The following is a 17,397-nucleotide window of genomic DNA, read 5'->3' on the forward strand; positions in this document are numbered from 1 at the left end:
CATTTGGGATTGTGAGCATTTTGTAACATTACAGCCACATATTTCTATGTGTTTTTGGGGGCTTTGAGTGATAGATCAACAGAAAGTGGTGCAAAGCTGTTAAAATTAAGAAAGATGAGACACACTTTCAACAATTTTACGAATAAAAGTCTGAAAAGTGTGGTGTGCATGTGTATTCAGCCCCTTTTGCTCTGGTCCCCATAAATAAAATCCAATGCAACCAAAAGGAGAGTCCTGAATAGGGAAATGGTTTAGATCAAAACATATTTATTAGTCACAATGACCCATGAAAATGAAAAATGTCTTCACATTGTGCTTTATAAGATAAACCTATCCAATTTCTATACGGAAAGAGTCAGTTCATTCCAATCATATAGACAAATTTAATTTTACATTACAGTTTGATCCCTGTTATCATACAGTGCAGACAAGTTCAGTTTATTATGTTTACATTAGTTGAAAGGTTTTCTATTTGAGAGGCTCATGAGTCATGGAGTGCTCCATTTATTGCCTTTGAGTATTTAACCTAACAAAAATCCCTCATACAGGGCATGCATGTGGCAACAGTGGACTTGAAAATTAATATTCACAGATGCTCCCCATTCAACCTGACTGACCTTGAGCTAATTTGGCTGGAAGAGGTTTGAAAAATTGCAGTCTCTAGATGTTGAAGCTGGTACGGACGTACCCAGAAATATTTGCAGCTCTAATGACAATGGAATATGTTTCTTCAACACATTGACCCAGGGAGAATGAATACAAATGGATGCAAAAAATTTTGAAAAACAACATTTCCCTTCCCCTTCACAGTGTTTGTCTTGGTGCTTGTCTATCAAATTAAACCCCAATGAAACATATCAAATGTTGTGGCTGTAACATGAAAAAACTAAGAAAAGTGTACTCTTACATCTGCATGTTTTTGAGGTTCCTCTGGAGGGCGCCGCTGTTCAGTCCGATGATGAACTTTTCCGTTTGTTCCAACATCCCATTCTTGAAGGAAACAACATTAATACTTACTACTTATCGAGTGTTACCACACTTAATTTAATCTGAACACTCCAACTTACTCCATTTAAAATGAAGCATCTTCAAACTTTGTGAATAATTTACATTTTATTTATATGCTTTATGTATTTTTTTTAGAGAGCTTTAGTGAGTTGCTTTATAAAGGGAAAATATAACTCAAACTTTCCCTTGTGTTATTCCTTTAACGACAGTTGTATATATCACATGTCATCACAAAGCCCCCAGTAAATTCTGACACATGTTGGAGCCAGAAAGAAATATTACATAAAATCAAATGATCAGATAAGTATTATATGATAACAATAACTATAAAGCTTATTACAGAATTTCTACACAGTGTTGAAAAGTCTGGAATTTATCTAACCAGTATCCAGGTCTGGATAATTAGGAATAAATGCAACTTTTTTCTTTTCATTTCTAAAGGACAAATAAATGCAGTGTTTTTTACATTAGTATATATTTATTACATTATTTATTGTAATTTTCCAAATCACACCTTGCCTTTAACAGTTTACTTGTTAGTATTTTGGTTTTTGACTTACTGTCTGAATGAACACACATTCAAAAATCAAAAAAGGGCAATTTTACATTAGACTTTAGACAACTTCAAATTCAGGTTAAACTGACCTATGTTTGGTTAAAATGCCAAACAACACACTAAAACGTTTCTGGATGTTTTGACAAAACAAAAAAACAAAATAAAGATACCACAGTCCTTAACAGCAAAAACTTTGCTTTAAAGAATTTGCTTTTATTGTAGAATACATTAAACCCATCTGTCTATCCATCTATTTTCTATACCCATTTCTTCCATACTGGGTCAATGGGGAGCTGATGCCTATCTCCAGCGGTGTCTAGGCGAGAGGTGGGGTACACCCTGGACAGGTCGCCAGTCCATGGCAGGGCAACATACAGGGCAAACAACCATGCACACACTTATTCACACCTAAGGGCAATTTAGAAAGACCAAACATGACTAACATGGGAGGTGAACTGAGGACCTTCTTGTTGCAAGGCAACAGTGCTACCAAACACACCACCCTGCAGTCCTATAACAAATCCTTATTTAGTTAATATAAGGGTCTTGGATTTTGAACTAGAGCTGGTCTTAGTCCAGATGCCAGGAATAGCAGTTAACTGGCACTATAACACACTTAGTAAACTGAAAGCCAGTTTCAGTTCTGCAGTGTCTGTGATTGCTGGAACTTAAAATGAAGTCTACTGTCAAATAGTGCAAGGTAAATGCTTTGCATTGAAATGTCCAGAATGCTATAAAAATTGCAGAAACAAATCTTGAAATTTGAGTCTGAAATTGTATAAAACGTTATAATGAAATTGTGCAGGTACCCTGTTCTGTCAGCCTTGTTTTTATTTTCTTGGGCACCAGAGACTGCAAACCAAAGCTAAACCAAAACATGATGCTAAATATATTAACTCTGATTAGTCTAGTTTAGAATAATTAAATTAATAAACTGGAAATCTGCATCCCAGGTTTAAACAAGTTTCAACCAAAATGGCAGACTCTTGAGGCACAGGATGACGCTTGACCCCTTTCCTCAAACAACAGTGCACTCATCAGTGGTAAATTTGCACTAGTTGTAATCTCTGAGCAAAACACTGTGGCAGCAACAGCTGTTGGCTTCAGACACCTGCTTGTCATTGGGAGGAGCTGATGAGATAACACACTGCTGGATCCACCGCAAGTGAGTTTACATCATAACAGTTTGAAAGAAAAAATGGCTACAAGTCAAGAAAACATGTGTCAGCTGTTACATTTATACATGTTGTCTTGGTAAAAGCATAATTACATTTTCCAAACATAAAAAGAGCTATTCTGCCTTATTATAGGCTTGAGAATAGCATAGTCATTGTACTTGGTATAATATTACATATGTAAAACAAATTAACATATGCTTTTTGGTCATTGTGTTTTTAAAATATATATACAGAGGTTGGACAATGAAACTGAAACACCTGGTTTTAGACCACAATAATTTATTAGTATGGTGTAGGGCCTCCTTTTGCGGCCAATACAGCATCAATTCGTCTTGGGAATGACATATACAAGTCCTGCACGGTGGTCAGAGGGATTTTAAGCCATTCTTCTTGCAGGATAGTGACCAGGTCACTACGTGATACTGGTGGAGGAAAACATTTCCTGACTCACTCCTCCAAAACACCCCAAAGTGGCTCAATAATATTTAGATCTGGTGACTGTGCAGGCCATGGGAGATGTTCAACTTCACGTTCATCAAACCAATCTTTCACCAGTCTTGCTGTGTGTATTGGTGCATTGTCATCCTGAAACACGGCACCACCTTCAGGATACAATGTTTGAACCATTGGATGCACATGGTCCTCAAGAATGGTTCGGTAGTCCTTGGCAGTGACGCGATCATCTAGCACAAGTATTAGGCCAAGGGAATGCCATGATATGGCAGCCCAAACCATCACTGATCCATTATATATATATATATAGTCAGTCATTTTCTACTGCTTATTCCATAGTGGGTTGCGGGGGAGCTGGTGCCTTTCTCCAGCAGTCCATGGGCAAGAGGCAGGCTACACCCTGGACAGGTCGCCAGTCCATCACAGGGCAACACACAAACAACCATGCACACACTCATTCATACACCTAAGGGCAATTTAGAGAGACCAATTAACCTAAAAGGAATGTCTTTGGACTGTGGGAGGAAGCCGGAGTACCCGGTGAGAACCCACACATGCACGGGGAGAACATGCAAACTCCATGCAGAAAGACCCCAGGCTGGGAATTGAACCCAGGACCTTCTTGCTGCAAGGCAACAGTGCTACCAACTGTTATATATATATATATATATATATATAAAAATCTCCGCATGGGTGACACTGTGTGGATAACAAACAGCCATAATAACAATATCAGATTTCTGCACCCAGTTTTTGATTGGAAAACTCTTTAAAGTTGTTTATTGTATGATCTAAAGAGAATGATTAAAAAATATAATAAAAAGCCCAATGTTATTTGTGGCATTCGAGCAGATGATGAGTAAAAAATGTCAACATAATAAACGACATATAGAGAACAAAATTGCGGTATTTCTGAAGGAAAATAATGTCATATCCCTGTTTGTGGCTGACTGGATACTAAAAGCACATGCTGTGTGTGAGATAAATCTACTTAATGGTGATTTAAATGCAGCTTTAATCTGACAGTGATGTTCCTCATAGGTGTGTCAAATTATATTGAGAATGTACAAAGCTATATGATCTAACTAGACCTGTGCTCATCATAACTTTTCAGTTATGTTGTTTGTTCCTTTATGTTTTTTCAATCATGTTTATTTAATCTTTAATTAAAGTCTGATTTATAGACATAGTGTTTCTGTTCAGATCTGTTCAGATTTTCAGATCTACCTATCAATGGCTTCAATTTCATTAAAGAAATTGGGGCTTTTAATGATTTTTCTAAACGGTTCTTTTCTATTATAAAATGATTATTCAACATTCAGTGTCAATGAGTTTGCAAAACAGACATGGGGTGCACGTTTAAAGTTTTTGCAAGTTTTCTGTAAACCATATGGTCTTAAAATTATACAGACCAACTAATATCTGATAATTGTCCCTTGGCAAATTACAAAGAAACCACGCAGGTTTTGTTGCAATCAGAAAGGTTCTTGCATATTTCTGGCTGCATATTTGACTAGTTTTCCTACCAGACGTAGCGTCATTAAAATCGGTTGGTTTAATCATAGTCAAGAAGTTTGTGATCTTCTGAAGCAACCTGGGAACCACTGAGGTTCAAACCTATCATAAACTGGAAGGCGCTGTAACACCAGTGTCACCATTCACAGTGAGGTAAGTTATACAGTCACCGACCACTTTATTAGGTACACCTGTCCAACTGCTCCTTAATGCAAATTTCTAATCAGCCAATCACATGGCAGCAACTCAATGCATTTAGGCATGTAGACATGGTCAAGACGATCTGCTGCAGTGACTTTGAACGTGGCATGGTTGTTGGTGCCAGACGGGCTGGTCTGAGTATTTCAGAAACTGCTGATCTACTGGGATTTACATGCAGTATCATCTCTAGGGTTTACAGAAAATGGTCCGAAAAAGAGAAAATATCCAGTGAGCAGCAGTTCTGTGGGCGCAAATGCCTTGTTGATGCCAGAGGTCAGAGGAGAACGGCCAGACTGGTTTGAGCTGATAGAAAGGCAACAGTAACTCAAATAACCACCTGTAACAACCAAGGCATGCAGAAGAGCATCTCTGAAAGCACAACACGTTGAACCTTAAGGCGGATGGGCTACAGCAGCAGAAGACCACACCGGGTGCCACTCCTGTCAACTAAGAACAGGAAACTGAGGCTACAATTCGCACAGGCTCACCAAAATTAGACAACAGAAGATTGGAAAAACGCTGCCTGGTCTGATGAGTCTCGATTTATGCTGCAACATTCAGATGGTAGGGTCAGAACTTGCCATCAGCAACATGAAAGCATGGATCCATCCTGCCTTGTATCAAATGTTCCGGCTGGTGGTGGTGGTGTAATGGTGTGGGGGATATTTTCTTGGCACACTTTGGGTCCCTTAGTACCAATTGAGCATCGTGTCAACGCCACAGCCTACATGAGTATTGTTGCTGACCATGTCCATCCCTTTATGACCACAGTGTACCCATCTTCTGATGGTTACTTCCAGCAGGATAACGCACCATGTCATAAAGCACGAATCATCTCAGACTGGTTTCTTGAACATGACGATGAGTTCACTGGACTCTAATGGCCTCCACAGTCACCAGATCTCAATCCAATAGGGCACCTTTGGGATTGCATCATGGATGTGCAGCCGACAAATCTGCAGCATCTGTGTGATGCTATCATGTCAATATGGACCAAACTCTCTGAGGAATGTTTCCAGTACCTTGTTGAATCTATGCCACGAAGGATTAAGGCCGATCTGAAGGCAAAAGGGGTCCAACCCGGTACTAGCAAGGTGTACCTAATAAAGTGGCTGGTGAGTGTACTTCAACATGGATTGAGAGGTTAGCAACAATTCAAGAAGAACCTGCTCCTACATGGACACCTTCACACTTGGTTAAAATTTGAAACTATTCACATGGGTTAGGGTTAGGGTTACCTTCTGGAGACTCAGCTATTTGGCCTCAATGACAGCAAGTATTTTTGTGGCAGTGGAGGTTGAGTCTTTAAAAACAAAAACAACAACAACAAAAACTCTTCCAGCTGTTAAGCAGGATGGTGACAAATTTATGCTAAGGGTATGTTCTGCATCTGGAGGTCGTGGTGGATTGCATAAATTAATGCTTACTTGGACAACTGTGGTTTGTTCCAACAAGAAAATGATCCCAAACACACATCAGAACTGGCTTTGGAAACGTTAAAGCAGACTAAAATTAAGCTTTATGAATAGCCCTGACCTCAAAATATCATAGATTATGCTTTAAAGTAATTTCTGTAGCAGGATAGTAGTAAGATATTAATTTATAATTGAACCTGTTTGTACAATTCAGACCAGAAAAAAATCTTGAACTTTTCTTTTAAATCCCAGTAAAGTTTATTAAATATATATAATTCTTGTTTGTCATTAAATTTGTGTGTTTCAAATTTCCACCATAAAATACCAATTCATATACATTTTTAAAAACCCTAAATAATTTTGACATTCAGGCTGGTGGTAAGAGTATGCAAACTTTTTCCCAGAATTGCTGAAATTTACAAAAAAAGAAACCAAGCAAAAACAAAATGCTCATTTTAACCTGAACATGTATGTTGTCACAAATGTACACGTACTTTTTTTCGTTCTTTCTTGTTTTATTATTATAAGCAATAAATTCAAAACACATACAAAGTTGGTTAACAAAATATTACTGCTTTTCTAAACTTTAGAAATTTCTCCAGGGTTTCTTGAAGGGTCTACTCCAAGGGATGGGAACGTTATACTTTAAAAGTTTAGACGAATGTTTTGCCAGAAATAACAGAGCTAGTAAAAAATGAAACTGAAAGTAATGCTAGTTCAGTTTAATGCATTCATATATGAAGTACAAGTTTCTTTGGTGTTTCTCAGACATTGAATATATGCTCAAAGCATAACTTCCATCAGCTGAACTAGAAATAAGACTTATCTTTTCACCATGTGTGGATCCAGCCCTGCAACTGCAGTGTAGTTGATTAGATAAGGCTGTTACGTACTTCTTGGCAGGAGGAGGCACAAAATAACTAAGCTGGGCACACTGGAAGGTTTCCAGACAAATCTAATAATATTACCTGATTGCAGAGCGTGGATTTTAAAAATCTGTCTGGGTTTCCTCTGTCTGTGTTGTTGTGTTATTTTTTTTAGGTAGGGCATCTTTACACAACAATAAAACTGTAAGTAATAAACAGGACTGCAGGCACCATGACAGGAACAGTTTTTTATTATTAAAAACTGAAAACATTGAAAAAAAAAATAATGACTGATTTTCAAAGTCCTCAAATCAGTTATAAAGTCATCATTTCAATTAGTGATACATAATTCCTAAAAATGAAATCTATTTCATTTTATTTGTTTTATTATTGATTTCTAACATTGCAATGAAGAAGTTATTTTATGTCACAAAATTAGTTCAGTCCAAGTCAGTATAATTCTATATGGTATATCTCACCACTAGTTTTCATTGTAACAGGGAGATCAATTGGGGCAGTTGAAAACTGTTTTACTGGATGACGATTTTGTTTATCTCACCCTGAATGAAATTCATCTGTAGGACCACCTCTTATAGCCTATCTTAGGGGAGGTACAGGGTGTGCCTACACTCTTTCGCAGGCATAAAACCCCTTACAATCTACACTCAGAACAGTACTTAACTAAAGCAGCCAAAATGACCAGTCTTACTGCTAAGGATAAGGACACTGTCAAGGCCTTCTGGGCAAAAATCTCCCCCAATGCAGCGGCCATTGGAGAAGATGCTCTTGCCCGGTAAATGTGATCTGAACCTTGTTCCTCTCACTGTTTTGAATGTACACACCCACTCTCTGTTTTGTTCCCACTCAGGATGCTGGTGGTGTACCCACAGACCAAGACCTACTTTTCCCACTGGAAGGACCTGAGTCCCGGCTCTGGCCCGGTGAAGAATCACGGTGCCACAGTGATGGGTGGAGTTGCTGATGCTGTGGCCAAAATCGACAATCTGACTGCAGGTCTCCTGGACCTCAGCGAACTGCATGCCTTCACTCTGAGGGTGGATCCTGCTAACTTCAAGGTGAAGATTCAGAACTACTTAATACATATTATCCTCTGTCATATGATGAGAAGAAAGGGTTGCTCCTATAAATAGATCATAACTCTGTTTAATTTTGTTTTCCTTGCAGATTCTCGCCCACAACATCCTTGTGGTCTTGGCAATCACCTTCCCCAGTGACTTCACCCCTGAGGTCCATGTGGCTATGGACAAGTTCCTGGCTGCTGTGGCTCTGGCTCTGTCTGAGAAGTACAGATAAACAACTGGAGAAGAGACAAAGATGCATGGGTCCACTCTTGATATGATAAATAAACAAATGATTGTATTGAGGAATTGATGTCTGTGTCATTAGTATTTTATTTCCCCTTTGGTTTTGTCAGTTTTCAGAAATTGAAATTGGAATTAAGACGGCAAAGGTGTATTTCAAATGTTTTGCATGTCCTTTTTAGAGCAGTGCCTATGAACTGTTTGGATTCATACTGCAATGAAAGGTGTCAGTCTTTACAGCATACCACAGATTTTAAATTATTGAATTAACGTGTTGCAAAATTTCACCATTTGATTTGATTAGTCTTCTAAATTCAATAAATTATAAATAATTTATCTTGGTGCAATCTTCGCAATAGGTTTTGTTAGTTATAATTAGAGACAAAATGATAAGCTAATATATTTTAAAGCACACCTGTTTAATATAGATTTATGATTGAACTTGTTAAGTAGCACAAGACACCCCCTCAAAGGTGCATCTCAATAAATTGAAAATGTAATTTAAAATGGATTTAAGTTCAACAATTCATGAAATGTGTTGAAGCAAGAGATATAACTGCTGCCTTTATTATTGTTCTTATGTAATATTCTATTTTTATGAGAAACTGAATTTTGGGTTTTCATTTTCTGTAAGCCATAATCATCTAAAGCCCTTGAAATATGTTAATGACTTTTTGATAATATCCTAAATTTTTGACATGCCCCTGTAAAATTAGCACATTTGTCAACAATCTTAACCAGCCCCCAGGCATTTAAGGGCCCTCAAGCAGTCAAAATGTTTGGGAATACCTATGGTTGGCTTTGGATCCTAGTGTTACAGCATTTTTTATATGTACACACCAGTTGTCATGGCTACTCTTCCATCATAATTAGCTCAAAACAAGAAATGTCAGAGTAGTTTCTGAGGATGAGGTTAAAAAATTAAAAAGCACTCGCAGAGAGGTTTCTGGTTTCAACAAAATGGTTTGACTTTACTTATAAGAAAAACAGACCAGGGATCTTTCTGCATGGAGTTTGCATGTTCTCCCTGTGCATGCGTGGATTCTCTCTGGGTACTCTGGCTTCCTCCCACAGTCCAAAAACATGACTGTTAGGTTAATTGGTTTCTCTAAATTGCCCTTAGGCACGAATGAGTGTGTGCACGGTTGTTTGTCCTGTGTGTGTTTGTGTTGCTCTGCGATGGCCTGGCAACCTGTCCAGGGTGTACTCCGCCTCCCGCCTATAGACTGCTGGAGATAGGATCCAGCTCCACTATGGAAGAAGTGGTAGAAAATGACTGACTGTTCTTTATTTTCTCCTGAGCCGGAGGTTTGCATACGCTAAGATTACAATGATTTTAAACAATTTGCAAAACCTCAGATAATGATATCATGATTTTGTAAGCTTCTGAAAGGTTAACTCACATTTTCTTTAAATAGAGGTGCACCTGTGGATATATTTTAAGGCACCACCTCAAACACACTGCTCAGAAATCAGACAAGATATCATGAAGAGAAAGATGAACCTCTACAAGTCTGGTTCATCTATGGGTGTAATTTCCTGATGTTTGAATGTGTTCATGCTTTCATCTGTTCAAATAATTATATGCAAGCAGAGGTAGGTAGGGAATGTCCAGCCACCATACCATTCAGGAGAGAGATAGGTCCTCTGGCCCAGAGATAAATGTGTTTCAGTCTGAAATATGAACCTCAGAGTAAAAGCAGACAACCTTGATTCTGTAGTTTTATCATCTACAGTCTGGGGCTTCTCAGCAAGAAATAAGCCATCACTTCAAAAGCAGATTAAGTAATTAAAAAGACAGATTACAGTTTGCAAACTAAAACTGAAATGTTGACTGTAATGACCACCTTCACATATGAAGGAAAAGAGAAGAAGCTTGAAAGCTTCAGAACGTCATCCAATAAATTATTGAGGTGACAGCATTATGTCGTGTAGGTGTTTTACTGCAGGAGGAATGTCATACGTAAACTTTTAGGTCACATCTCAAGACATCAGCCAGAAAGTTGAAGCTTGGAAATTACCCTTAAATATACCTCCAAATTAGTTACAATGTTGGCTTCAATACAACATCTAAATGTTTTGGAGAGGTCATTTCTAATCTGTAAAACAGAGCTGTAAAGGTGTATGTGAGCAAGGCAGCCTACAAACCTGACTCAGTTGCACATATTTTTTTGGTCTATGTGGTAGATTACACAAATGTTATTATGTCATATTTAGGCATTCTGTGCAATAGTTCATGCACCACCTACCAAAAGATTCAGCTTAGTCCACTTACTCTACTTTTATTATTAATATATCCTTTGTCCACTTAAAATGTCTTATTGAGATCAAAGTCTCCTTTCAAGACAGATTGAGCCAGAAAGGCAGTAAGACATATGGAGAAAATACATAATAAGAAAAACAACTGATAATCAGCATAAGAAGTTAAGAGTGTTACACATACTGAGTAGAATTTCTCGTGTTCTGTTAAAAATGCCTTAAACTTCTCCATTGTAACCACTTCTAAAGGACTCACGTCATTTTGAAAAAGACTCCTGAAAATACCTATTCCACATTTACAAGCTTTATGTGATTGTCCTGTAGGTCCACAATGATTATTTTATTCATTTTCTGAAAAGGATTTGTGTTGGCAATCATTTTATGCAGCACAATAAATATATATATATTTTTTTTTTGCTGTGCAATAAATCTAATTCAATTTATTTTATTTTAAAAAACACATAAGGGCAAAAATACTTGAATGCATTTAAATTTTTATTGTTTTATTTTTTTAGATCAAAACAATTAGTCTGTCGAGGATCAGCACTCGGGGTCTTCAGCTGAAGCTCTTTAGTGGTACTGCTTCCTCAGGGAGGCCACAACCACAGCTATGAACTTCTGAAAAGCTGCCTGGACATCAGGGGTGAAAGCCTGACCCATTTGAGAAGCAACCACAATGGTCAGGCAGTCTGCCAGGAGCTGCAAAATGACAACCAATCATGAGAAAACAACCACACCACTGAACATGCACTAAATCATAAACAGTCATGTGTTATTCTTCATTACATTGAAGTTGTCAGGATCCACACGGAGTTTATCAGAGTGGAGCACGCTCAGGTCTTTGTATGTGGTCTTGATGTCGTCCATGTTCTTCAAGGCTTTCTCCAGACCTCCAATGACAACCTTTCCGTGAGCTGCCACTTTGGGGTTTGATGTTATAGCAGCAGCATTGTAGAGGTTTCCAAAGCTGCCAAAGTACCTCTGAGTCCAGGGGTAGACAATCAGACACCTGAGGAAACATTTCAAGGGTTAAAGTGCATCAACAAGACGAGAAGCGTTGGATAAACACACAGAAATGTTTTATTTAGGTCCACATAAAATAAGATAGTTGTTCTACCTGGAAAAAGCAGCAGGCCCCACAACGCCAGCGTCAATTTTGGAGAAAATCTCCTGAATGGTGGTACGCTCGAAATCAGTCCACTCAACCATTTTTTCAAGTTGTTGGTCTTTTTGTCTTTACCAGCTGCTGTGCTCACAGGTCTGGCACATTGGGGACCTTTTAAAGCAAATCCATCCCCCCCACCCCCAAAAGGCCATAACTGATAAAGTAGGTGGGACAGGCAAGAAAGTGATGTGATAAGCACTTGGGAAAATGATAATGGGGTGTGCCACGCTCCTGGGGCAGAGCTTTTATCAGAACTAAACATAGAAACATGTCCAGCTTGACTCTGTTCCCTTATGCAATGCCTTGCTGCAGTATTCATATAGCTTAAACTATTTCCCATCAAGTCATGTTAAAACCAAAACTACACTCTATTTGACTCAGAGTTTATGTGATTGACCATATACTGAGATTAAATTACTGTACACTATTTATTTAGGAGTTTCAGATTAAAGAGGACTGAATACATACGCATGCCACACTTTTTAGATTTGTATTAGTAGAACATTCAAAAACCTTGCATCATTTTTCTCCCACATCACAAACATGAGCTGCTTTGTGTTGGTCTATCACATGAAATCTTTAAGATTATGGCTGTAACAGTAGCCTGTACTGTAGCCTATTTTAGATGCTGCAAGTATAAAATTACTACATAATCCTGTTAACAAGACTTAAATGGAAGAAACATAGAAGATAAGTACTCCACCAGATCTTTTAAATTCCAACAGCAAATTTCCCTTTTTCCAAGTTGGAACATTTTCAGTTTCTGAGCTTACATTTTTTCTTTCAGATAGAGACTGCCCCGACTGTCATTAACTGTTTTTATTTTGCTTTGTTTTTGTATGTTTTAATGACAAATGTAAGATCTGAGCTCCTTTAAGCATTGAAAAATCCTCTTTTCACATACAGAAAAAAATATTTATATGAGTGAGCTAATTTTAAAATTACTGCCCAAATGTCTGATCTTTTTTTCTATTTTAGAGTAAAAAAATAGGACTAAGTCAGAATTATCTTTTGTAATCCAACGTCGTTTCAGAGACTTGCAAAGATTTTATCTCACAAAAATGATAGATTAGGTTGACTCGGACCGCCTCTCATGGACTGTCTTAGGGGAGGTGCTGGGTGTGCCTGTGTTCTCTCAGGCATATAACTCCCACACTGTTTGCTGATTACCAAAACAGCCAAAATGACTAGTCTGAACGCTAAGGACAAGAACACCGTCAAGGCCTTCTGGGCCAAGATCTCCCCCAATGCAGCTGCCATTGGAGAAGATGCTCTTAGCAGGTAAATATGACACGACACCTTTGAATTTCAACCACTTATCATTTAGAATTTACCAACCCACTCTCTGTTTTATTCCCACACAGGATGCTGGTGGTGTACCCACAGACCAAGACCTACTTCTCCCACTGGAAGGACCTGAGTCCCGGCTCTGCCCCGGTAAAGAAGCACGGAGCTACAGTGATGGGTGGAGTTGCTGATGCTGTGGCCAAAATCGACAATCTGACTGCAGGTCTCCTGGACCTCAGCGAGCTGCATGCCTTCACCCTGAGGGTGGATCCTGCTAACTTCAAGGTGAAGATTCAGAGCTATTAGGAACTTCTTGTCACAAAACGGCTTAGTCTGAGCTATGCACCGGTCCTTGCTTTCTGTCAGTGTTGCTTATGTAAAGTCCAAGTCCTGTCTCATTACCTGTCTTCACAGATCCTCGCCCACAACATCCTTGTGGTGTTGGCCATCACCTTCCCCAACGACTTCACCCCTGAGGTCCACGTGGCTATGGACAAGTTCCTGGCTGCTGTGGCTCTGGCTCTGTCCGAGAAGTACAGATGAACTGCTGGAGAGGAGATAAAGACACAGGAATTCACTGTGTGTGATCAATAAACAAATGGATCAAAAAATGCAAAACATTGACCTCTGTTTCTTTACTGATGGTTTGTGTGCTGTTTAACACAGAAAAGTTTGATAAAGTTTTAAAGAAACAAAATGCTGGGGATTTACTTGTCTAAAGGTTTTTCATGTACCTGCAAAGTGGGACATAAAAGAGAAATGACAAAGGACAGAACAAAAACTTTGATCTGCTTCACTCTCGTTATCTCTCATTAAATTAGGATATCAATTGAAAAGTTAATTAAACTCAGTCATTTAATTAAAAAGTGAAATTTATGCAGTGCTGTGACAGATTTCTTCTGTTTTGCATTTTTGTCATTGTTAAATGTTTGCCAAAGAAACAACTTACTGAACCCCAAAACTTTTGGAAAACTATTTGTGGAGAAATAAAAGACACAAAAGTGTAACTTTCTGGAATGTGTTGATTCATTGCATCTGGTCTAAAACTAGCAGCATTTCAGAAAAAGAACATCTTGCTGCAGTCATACATGGTGGCAGTAGTGTGATGACGTGGGGCTTCTTTGCTGCTTTAGGGTCAGGACAGCTTACTGTAATGAATCAACCATGAATTCTGCCCTCTAACAGAAACACCTGGAGGAGAAGTTCTTGATCTTAAGCTCAAGCACACTGGGTTATGCAGCAAAATACTATTCACAATACACCCCCTTTTGTTTTGACTACTTCTCTGCACTCTCCATGAGCTTCATGAGGTAGTCACCTGAAAAGATTATCCAACAGTCGTGAAGGAGTTCCTAGAGGTAGTAATGAAAATAAAGCCAAAGCACTGAATGAGAAGGCGTGTCTGAAATTTCCACTGGTAGTGTACATGAGAAGAGTTTAATACTTTGCTTTCAAGTTGAAAAGCTCAACCTGTCAACTAATGCTATTGTTTTTCTTCTTGTATTCGCATTTATCGTATTATTGAAGCCTTTATGAGGCAACTTGGAGCCTTGATGCTCTCCAAGGCGCTGCTCCTCCTGCTGGTTGTTCACGGTACTCCATCCAGCCCCTCGGACAGCTTCATATCACTATAAAGACCAGTACCTAATAAGTTACTTAACAGTAACAGTAACTTAAAAGATTAGACGTATATTTACATTTTTATCATGCTCTACATGAATTACATGCTTGTTTGAGCCAATAGGCGTAACGACAGCAAAATCTATTTATAACTCATGTAAAATGGTTCGTATTGCATAAGTGAGACTGTGAAATCAAATCATACTCAGAGCCTTTTTTAAAGTTATTTGCATCACTTCAGAATTTTCCTCAGATAGAAATCTTTGGTCCAAATATCTGGGTTGCCAGTTTGCCTATGCAGACTTAATAATTGGTTGAAACAAAAATAAAAGAGCAGATTAGGAATAACGTGTTTAATTATACAGGGGTTGGACAATGAAACTGAAATACCTGGTTTTAGACCACAATAATTTATTAGTATGGTGTAGGGCCTCCTTTTGCGGCCAATACAGCGTCAATTCATCTTGGGAATGTCATATACAAGTCCTGCACAGTGGTCAGAGGGATTTTAAGCCATTCTTCTTGCAGGATAGTGGCCAGGTCACTACGTGATACTGGTGGAGGAAAACGTTTCCTGATTCGCTCCTCCAAAACACCCCAAAGTGGCTCAATAATATTTAGATCTGGTGACTGTGCAGGCCATGGGAGATGTTCAACTTCACTTTCATGTTCATCAAACCAATCTTTCACCAGTCTTGCTGTGTGTATTGGTGCATTGTCATCCTGATACACAGCACCACCTTCAGGATACAATGTTTGAACCATTGGATGCACATGGTCCTCAAGAATGGTTCGGTAGTCCTTGGCAGTGATGCGTCCATCTAGCACAAGTATTGGGCCAAGGGAATGCCATGATATGGCAGCCCAAACCACCCATCCACCCCCATGCTTCACTCTGGGCATGCAACAGTCTGGGTGGTACACTTCTTTGGGGCTTCTCCACACCGTAACTCTCCTGGATGTGGGGAAAACAGTAAAGGTGGACTTATCAGAGAACAATACATGTTTCACATTGTCCACAGCCCAAGATTTGTGCTCCTTGCACCATTGAAACCGACGTTTGGCATTGGCATGAGTGACCCAAGGTTTGGCTATAGCAGCCTGGCTGTGTATATTGACCCTGTGGAGCTCCCGACGGACAGTTCTGGTGGAAACAGGAGAGTTGAGGTGCACATTTAATTCTGCCGTGATTTGGTCAGCCGTGGTTTTATGTTTTTTGGATACAATCTGGGTTAGCACCCAAACATCCCTTTCAGACAGCTTCCTCTTGCGTCCACAGTTAATCCTGTTGGATGTGGTTCGTCCTTCTTGGTGGTATGCTGACATTACCCTGGATACCGTGGCTCTTGATACATCACAAAGACTTGCTGTCTTGGTCACAGATGCGCCAGCAAGACGTGCACCAACAATTTGTCCTCTTTTGAACTCTGGTATGTCACCCATAATGTTGTGTACATTTCAATATTTTGAGCAAAACTGTGCTCTTACCCTGCTAATTGAACCTTCACACTCTGCTCTTACTGGTGCAATGTGCAATCAATGAAGACTGGCTACCAGGCTGGTCCAATTTAGCCATGAAACCTCCCACACTAAAATGACAGATGTTTCAGTTTCATTGCCCAACCCCTGTACAACCGCATCTACTCTAGTCTTTCCAACAGAGGGCGCTCCAACATAAGTCATTTAACTAACAGGGTGCTTTTTACTATCAACATAAATTTACATTAGGGTGAAATGACTTAATCTGCTGTTTATTATTGCATTGCTATTAGTGTTGATTTTCGACTAATAGGGAAAGTGAACAAAATCTGAAAAGTAAAAAATAAAAAAACAACTTTATGGCTACTTGTTTACCATTTAATAGGTCCAACATTTGCTAAAAATAGCAAAATAAAAGAGGGTGTGGGTTTCTAAACTCAGATTCTACCATGAATGCCCACCTAAACCCTTTTCAGAGTAGTTTGCTTGTCAGACTTGGATTATCTAAACCTTTCACACCTTCAGAGATCCGATCACTTAAGTGTTTCCAGGAACAAAACTCAACAGATGGAAGCACTTTGTTTTTATGCATCTTAGCTCTGGCACCCATTAAAAGCCCTGAAATCCTTTAAAAATGTGCAGAAAGCATTGGCTTCTTTAAATTAGGGTTGTACACAATGTTTTTTACTGCAGCTTTCTTTTATTTTTTTTTTAATTGTTTTTAATGTAAGTTTCTTACCTTTGTTACTTTACTTTCCTGTAATGCACTTGGAATTAACTTGTTCATTAATGGTGCTATACAAATGAACATACGTTGCCTATTAAGTAATGGAAGACGTATGGTTTCTTTTACAGCTCAGTCAGGTTTAGCATTAATTACGGGTACAGAGAGAGAGAGAGAGAGGGAGAAAAACTCATAGCACAATGTGGAACACTGGCAAGGAACCCTTCTTGTCAAGTAAAAAAATTTAGTTGTTATATTTGAATCAGAATCTTCTTTTTTTTGCATCACATGAAAAAATGACAAAGAACGAGTTTAAACATCTGGAGAACATTGCCAAAGTTCAAACATA

At 38.8% G+C, this 17,397-nt stretch overlaps 3 protein-coding genes across 3 annotated transcripts; 2 read left to right on the plus strand and 1 right to left on the minus strand.

The window, feature by feature from the left end:
* The first annotated feature begins 7,824 nt into the window (after positions 1-7,824).
* Positions 7,825-8,584, plus strand: LOC124862926 (hemoglobin embryonic subunit alpha-like). Its single transcript, XM_047357128.1, has 3 exons — positions 7,825-7,985; positions 8,061-8,268; positions 8,378-8,584. The coding sequence occupies exons 1-3, from the start codon at positions 7,888-7,890 to the stop codon at positions 8,504-8,506; spliced, it is 435 nt and encodes a 144-aa protein (XP_047213084.1). The 5' UTR covers positions 7,825-7,887; the 3' UTR covers positions 8,507-8,584.
* A 2,666-nt stretch (positions 8,585-11,250) lies between these two features.
* Positions 11,251-12,051, minus strand: LOC124862924 (hemoglobin subunit beta-like). The gene is made up of 3 exons (XM_047357125.1): positions 11,891-12,051; positions 11,560-11,782; positions 11,251-11,472 (listed from the first exon to the last, which is right to left on the minus strand). The coding sequence occupies exons 1-3, from the start codon at positions 11,980-11,982 to the stop codon at positions 11,344-11,346; spliced, it is 444 nt and encodes a 147-aa protein (XP_047213081.1). The 5' UTR covers positions 11,983-12,051; the 3' UTR covers positions 11,251-11,343.
* A 1,007-nt stretch (positions 12,052-13,058) lies between these two features.
* LOC124862925 (hemoglobin embryonic subunit alpha) lies at positions 13,059-14,232 on the plus strand. Its single transcript, XM_047357127.1, has 3 exons — positions 13,059-13,219; positions 13,303-13,510; positions 13,640-14,232. The coding sequence occupies exons 1-3, from the start codon at positions 13,122-13,124 to the stop codon at positions 13,766-13,768; spliced, it is 435 nt and encodes a 144-aa protein (XP_047213083.1). The 5' UTR covers positions 13,059-13,121; the 3' UTR covers positions 13,769-14,232.
* The last annotated feature ends 3,165 nt before the right edge of the window (positions 14,233-17,397 follow it).

The sequence above is a fragment of the Girardinichthys multiradiatus genome, chromosome X (genome assembly GCF_021462225.1).
Source record: "Girardinichthys multiradiatus isolate DD_20200921_A chromosome X, DD_fGirMul_XY1, whole genome shotgun sequence".
Taxonomy (NCBI): domain Eukaryota; kingdom Metazoa; phylum Chordata; class Actinopteri; order Cyprinodontiformes; family Goodeidae; genus Girardinichthys; species Girardinichthys multiradiatus.

Excerpts from the sequence above, each read along its gene's own strand:
- LOC124862926 (XM_047357128.1), top strand. The coding sequence starts at position 7,888 with ATGACCAGTCTTACTGCTAAGGATAAGGACACTGTCAAGGCCTTCTGG. Across the intron at positions 7,986-8,060 it reads GGAGAAGATGCTCTTGCCCG|GATGCTGGTGGTGTACCCAC; the intron begins GTAAATGTGATC and ends GTTCCCACTCAG. Across the intron at positions 8,269-8,377 it reads TGGATCCTGCTAACTTCAAG|ATTCTCGCCCACAACATCCT; the intron begins GTGAAGATTCAG and ends TTTTCCTTGCAG.
- LOC124862924 (XM_047357125.1), bottom strand. The coding sequence starts at position 11,982 with ATGGTTGAGTGGACTGATTTCGAGCGTACCACCATTCAGGAGATTTTC. Across the intron at positions 11,783-11,890 it reads GGGCCTGCTGCTTTTTCCAG|GTGTCTGATTGTCTACCCCT; the intron begins GTAGAACAACTA and ends ATGTTTCCTCAG. Across the intron at positions 11,473-11,559 it reads TGGATCCTGACAACTTCAAT|CTCCTGGCAGACTGCCTGAC; the intron begins GTAATGAAGAAT and ends GTCATTTTGCAG.
- LOC124862925 (XM_047357127.1), top strand. The coding sequence starts at position 13,122 with ATGACTAGTCTGAACGCTAAGGACAAGAACACCGTCAAGGCCTTCTGG. Across the intron at positions 13,220-13,302 it reads GGAGAAGATGCTCTTAGCAG|GATGCTGGTGGTGTACCCAC; the intron begins GTAAATATGACA and ends ATTCCCACACAG. Across the intron at positions 13,511-13,639 it reads TGGATCCTGCTAACTTCAAG|ATCCTCGCCCACAACATCCT; the intron begins GTGAAGATTCAG and ends CTGTCTTCACAG.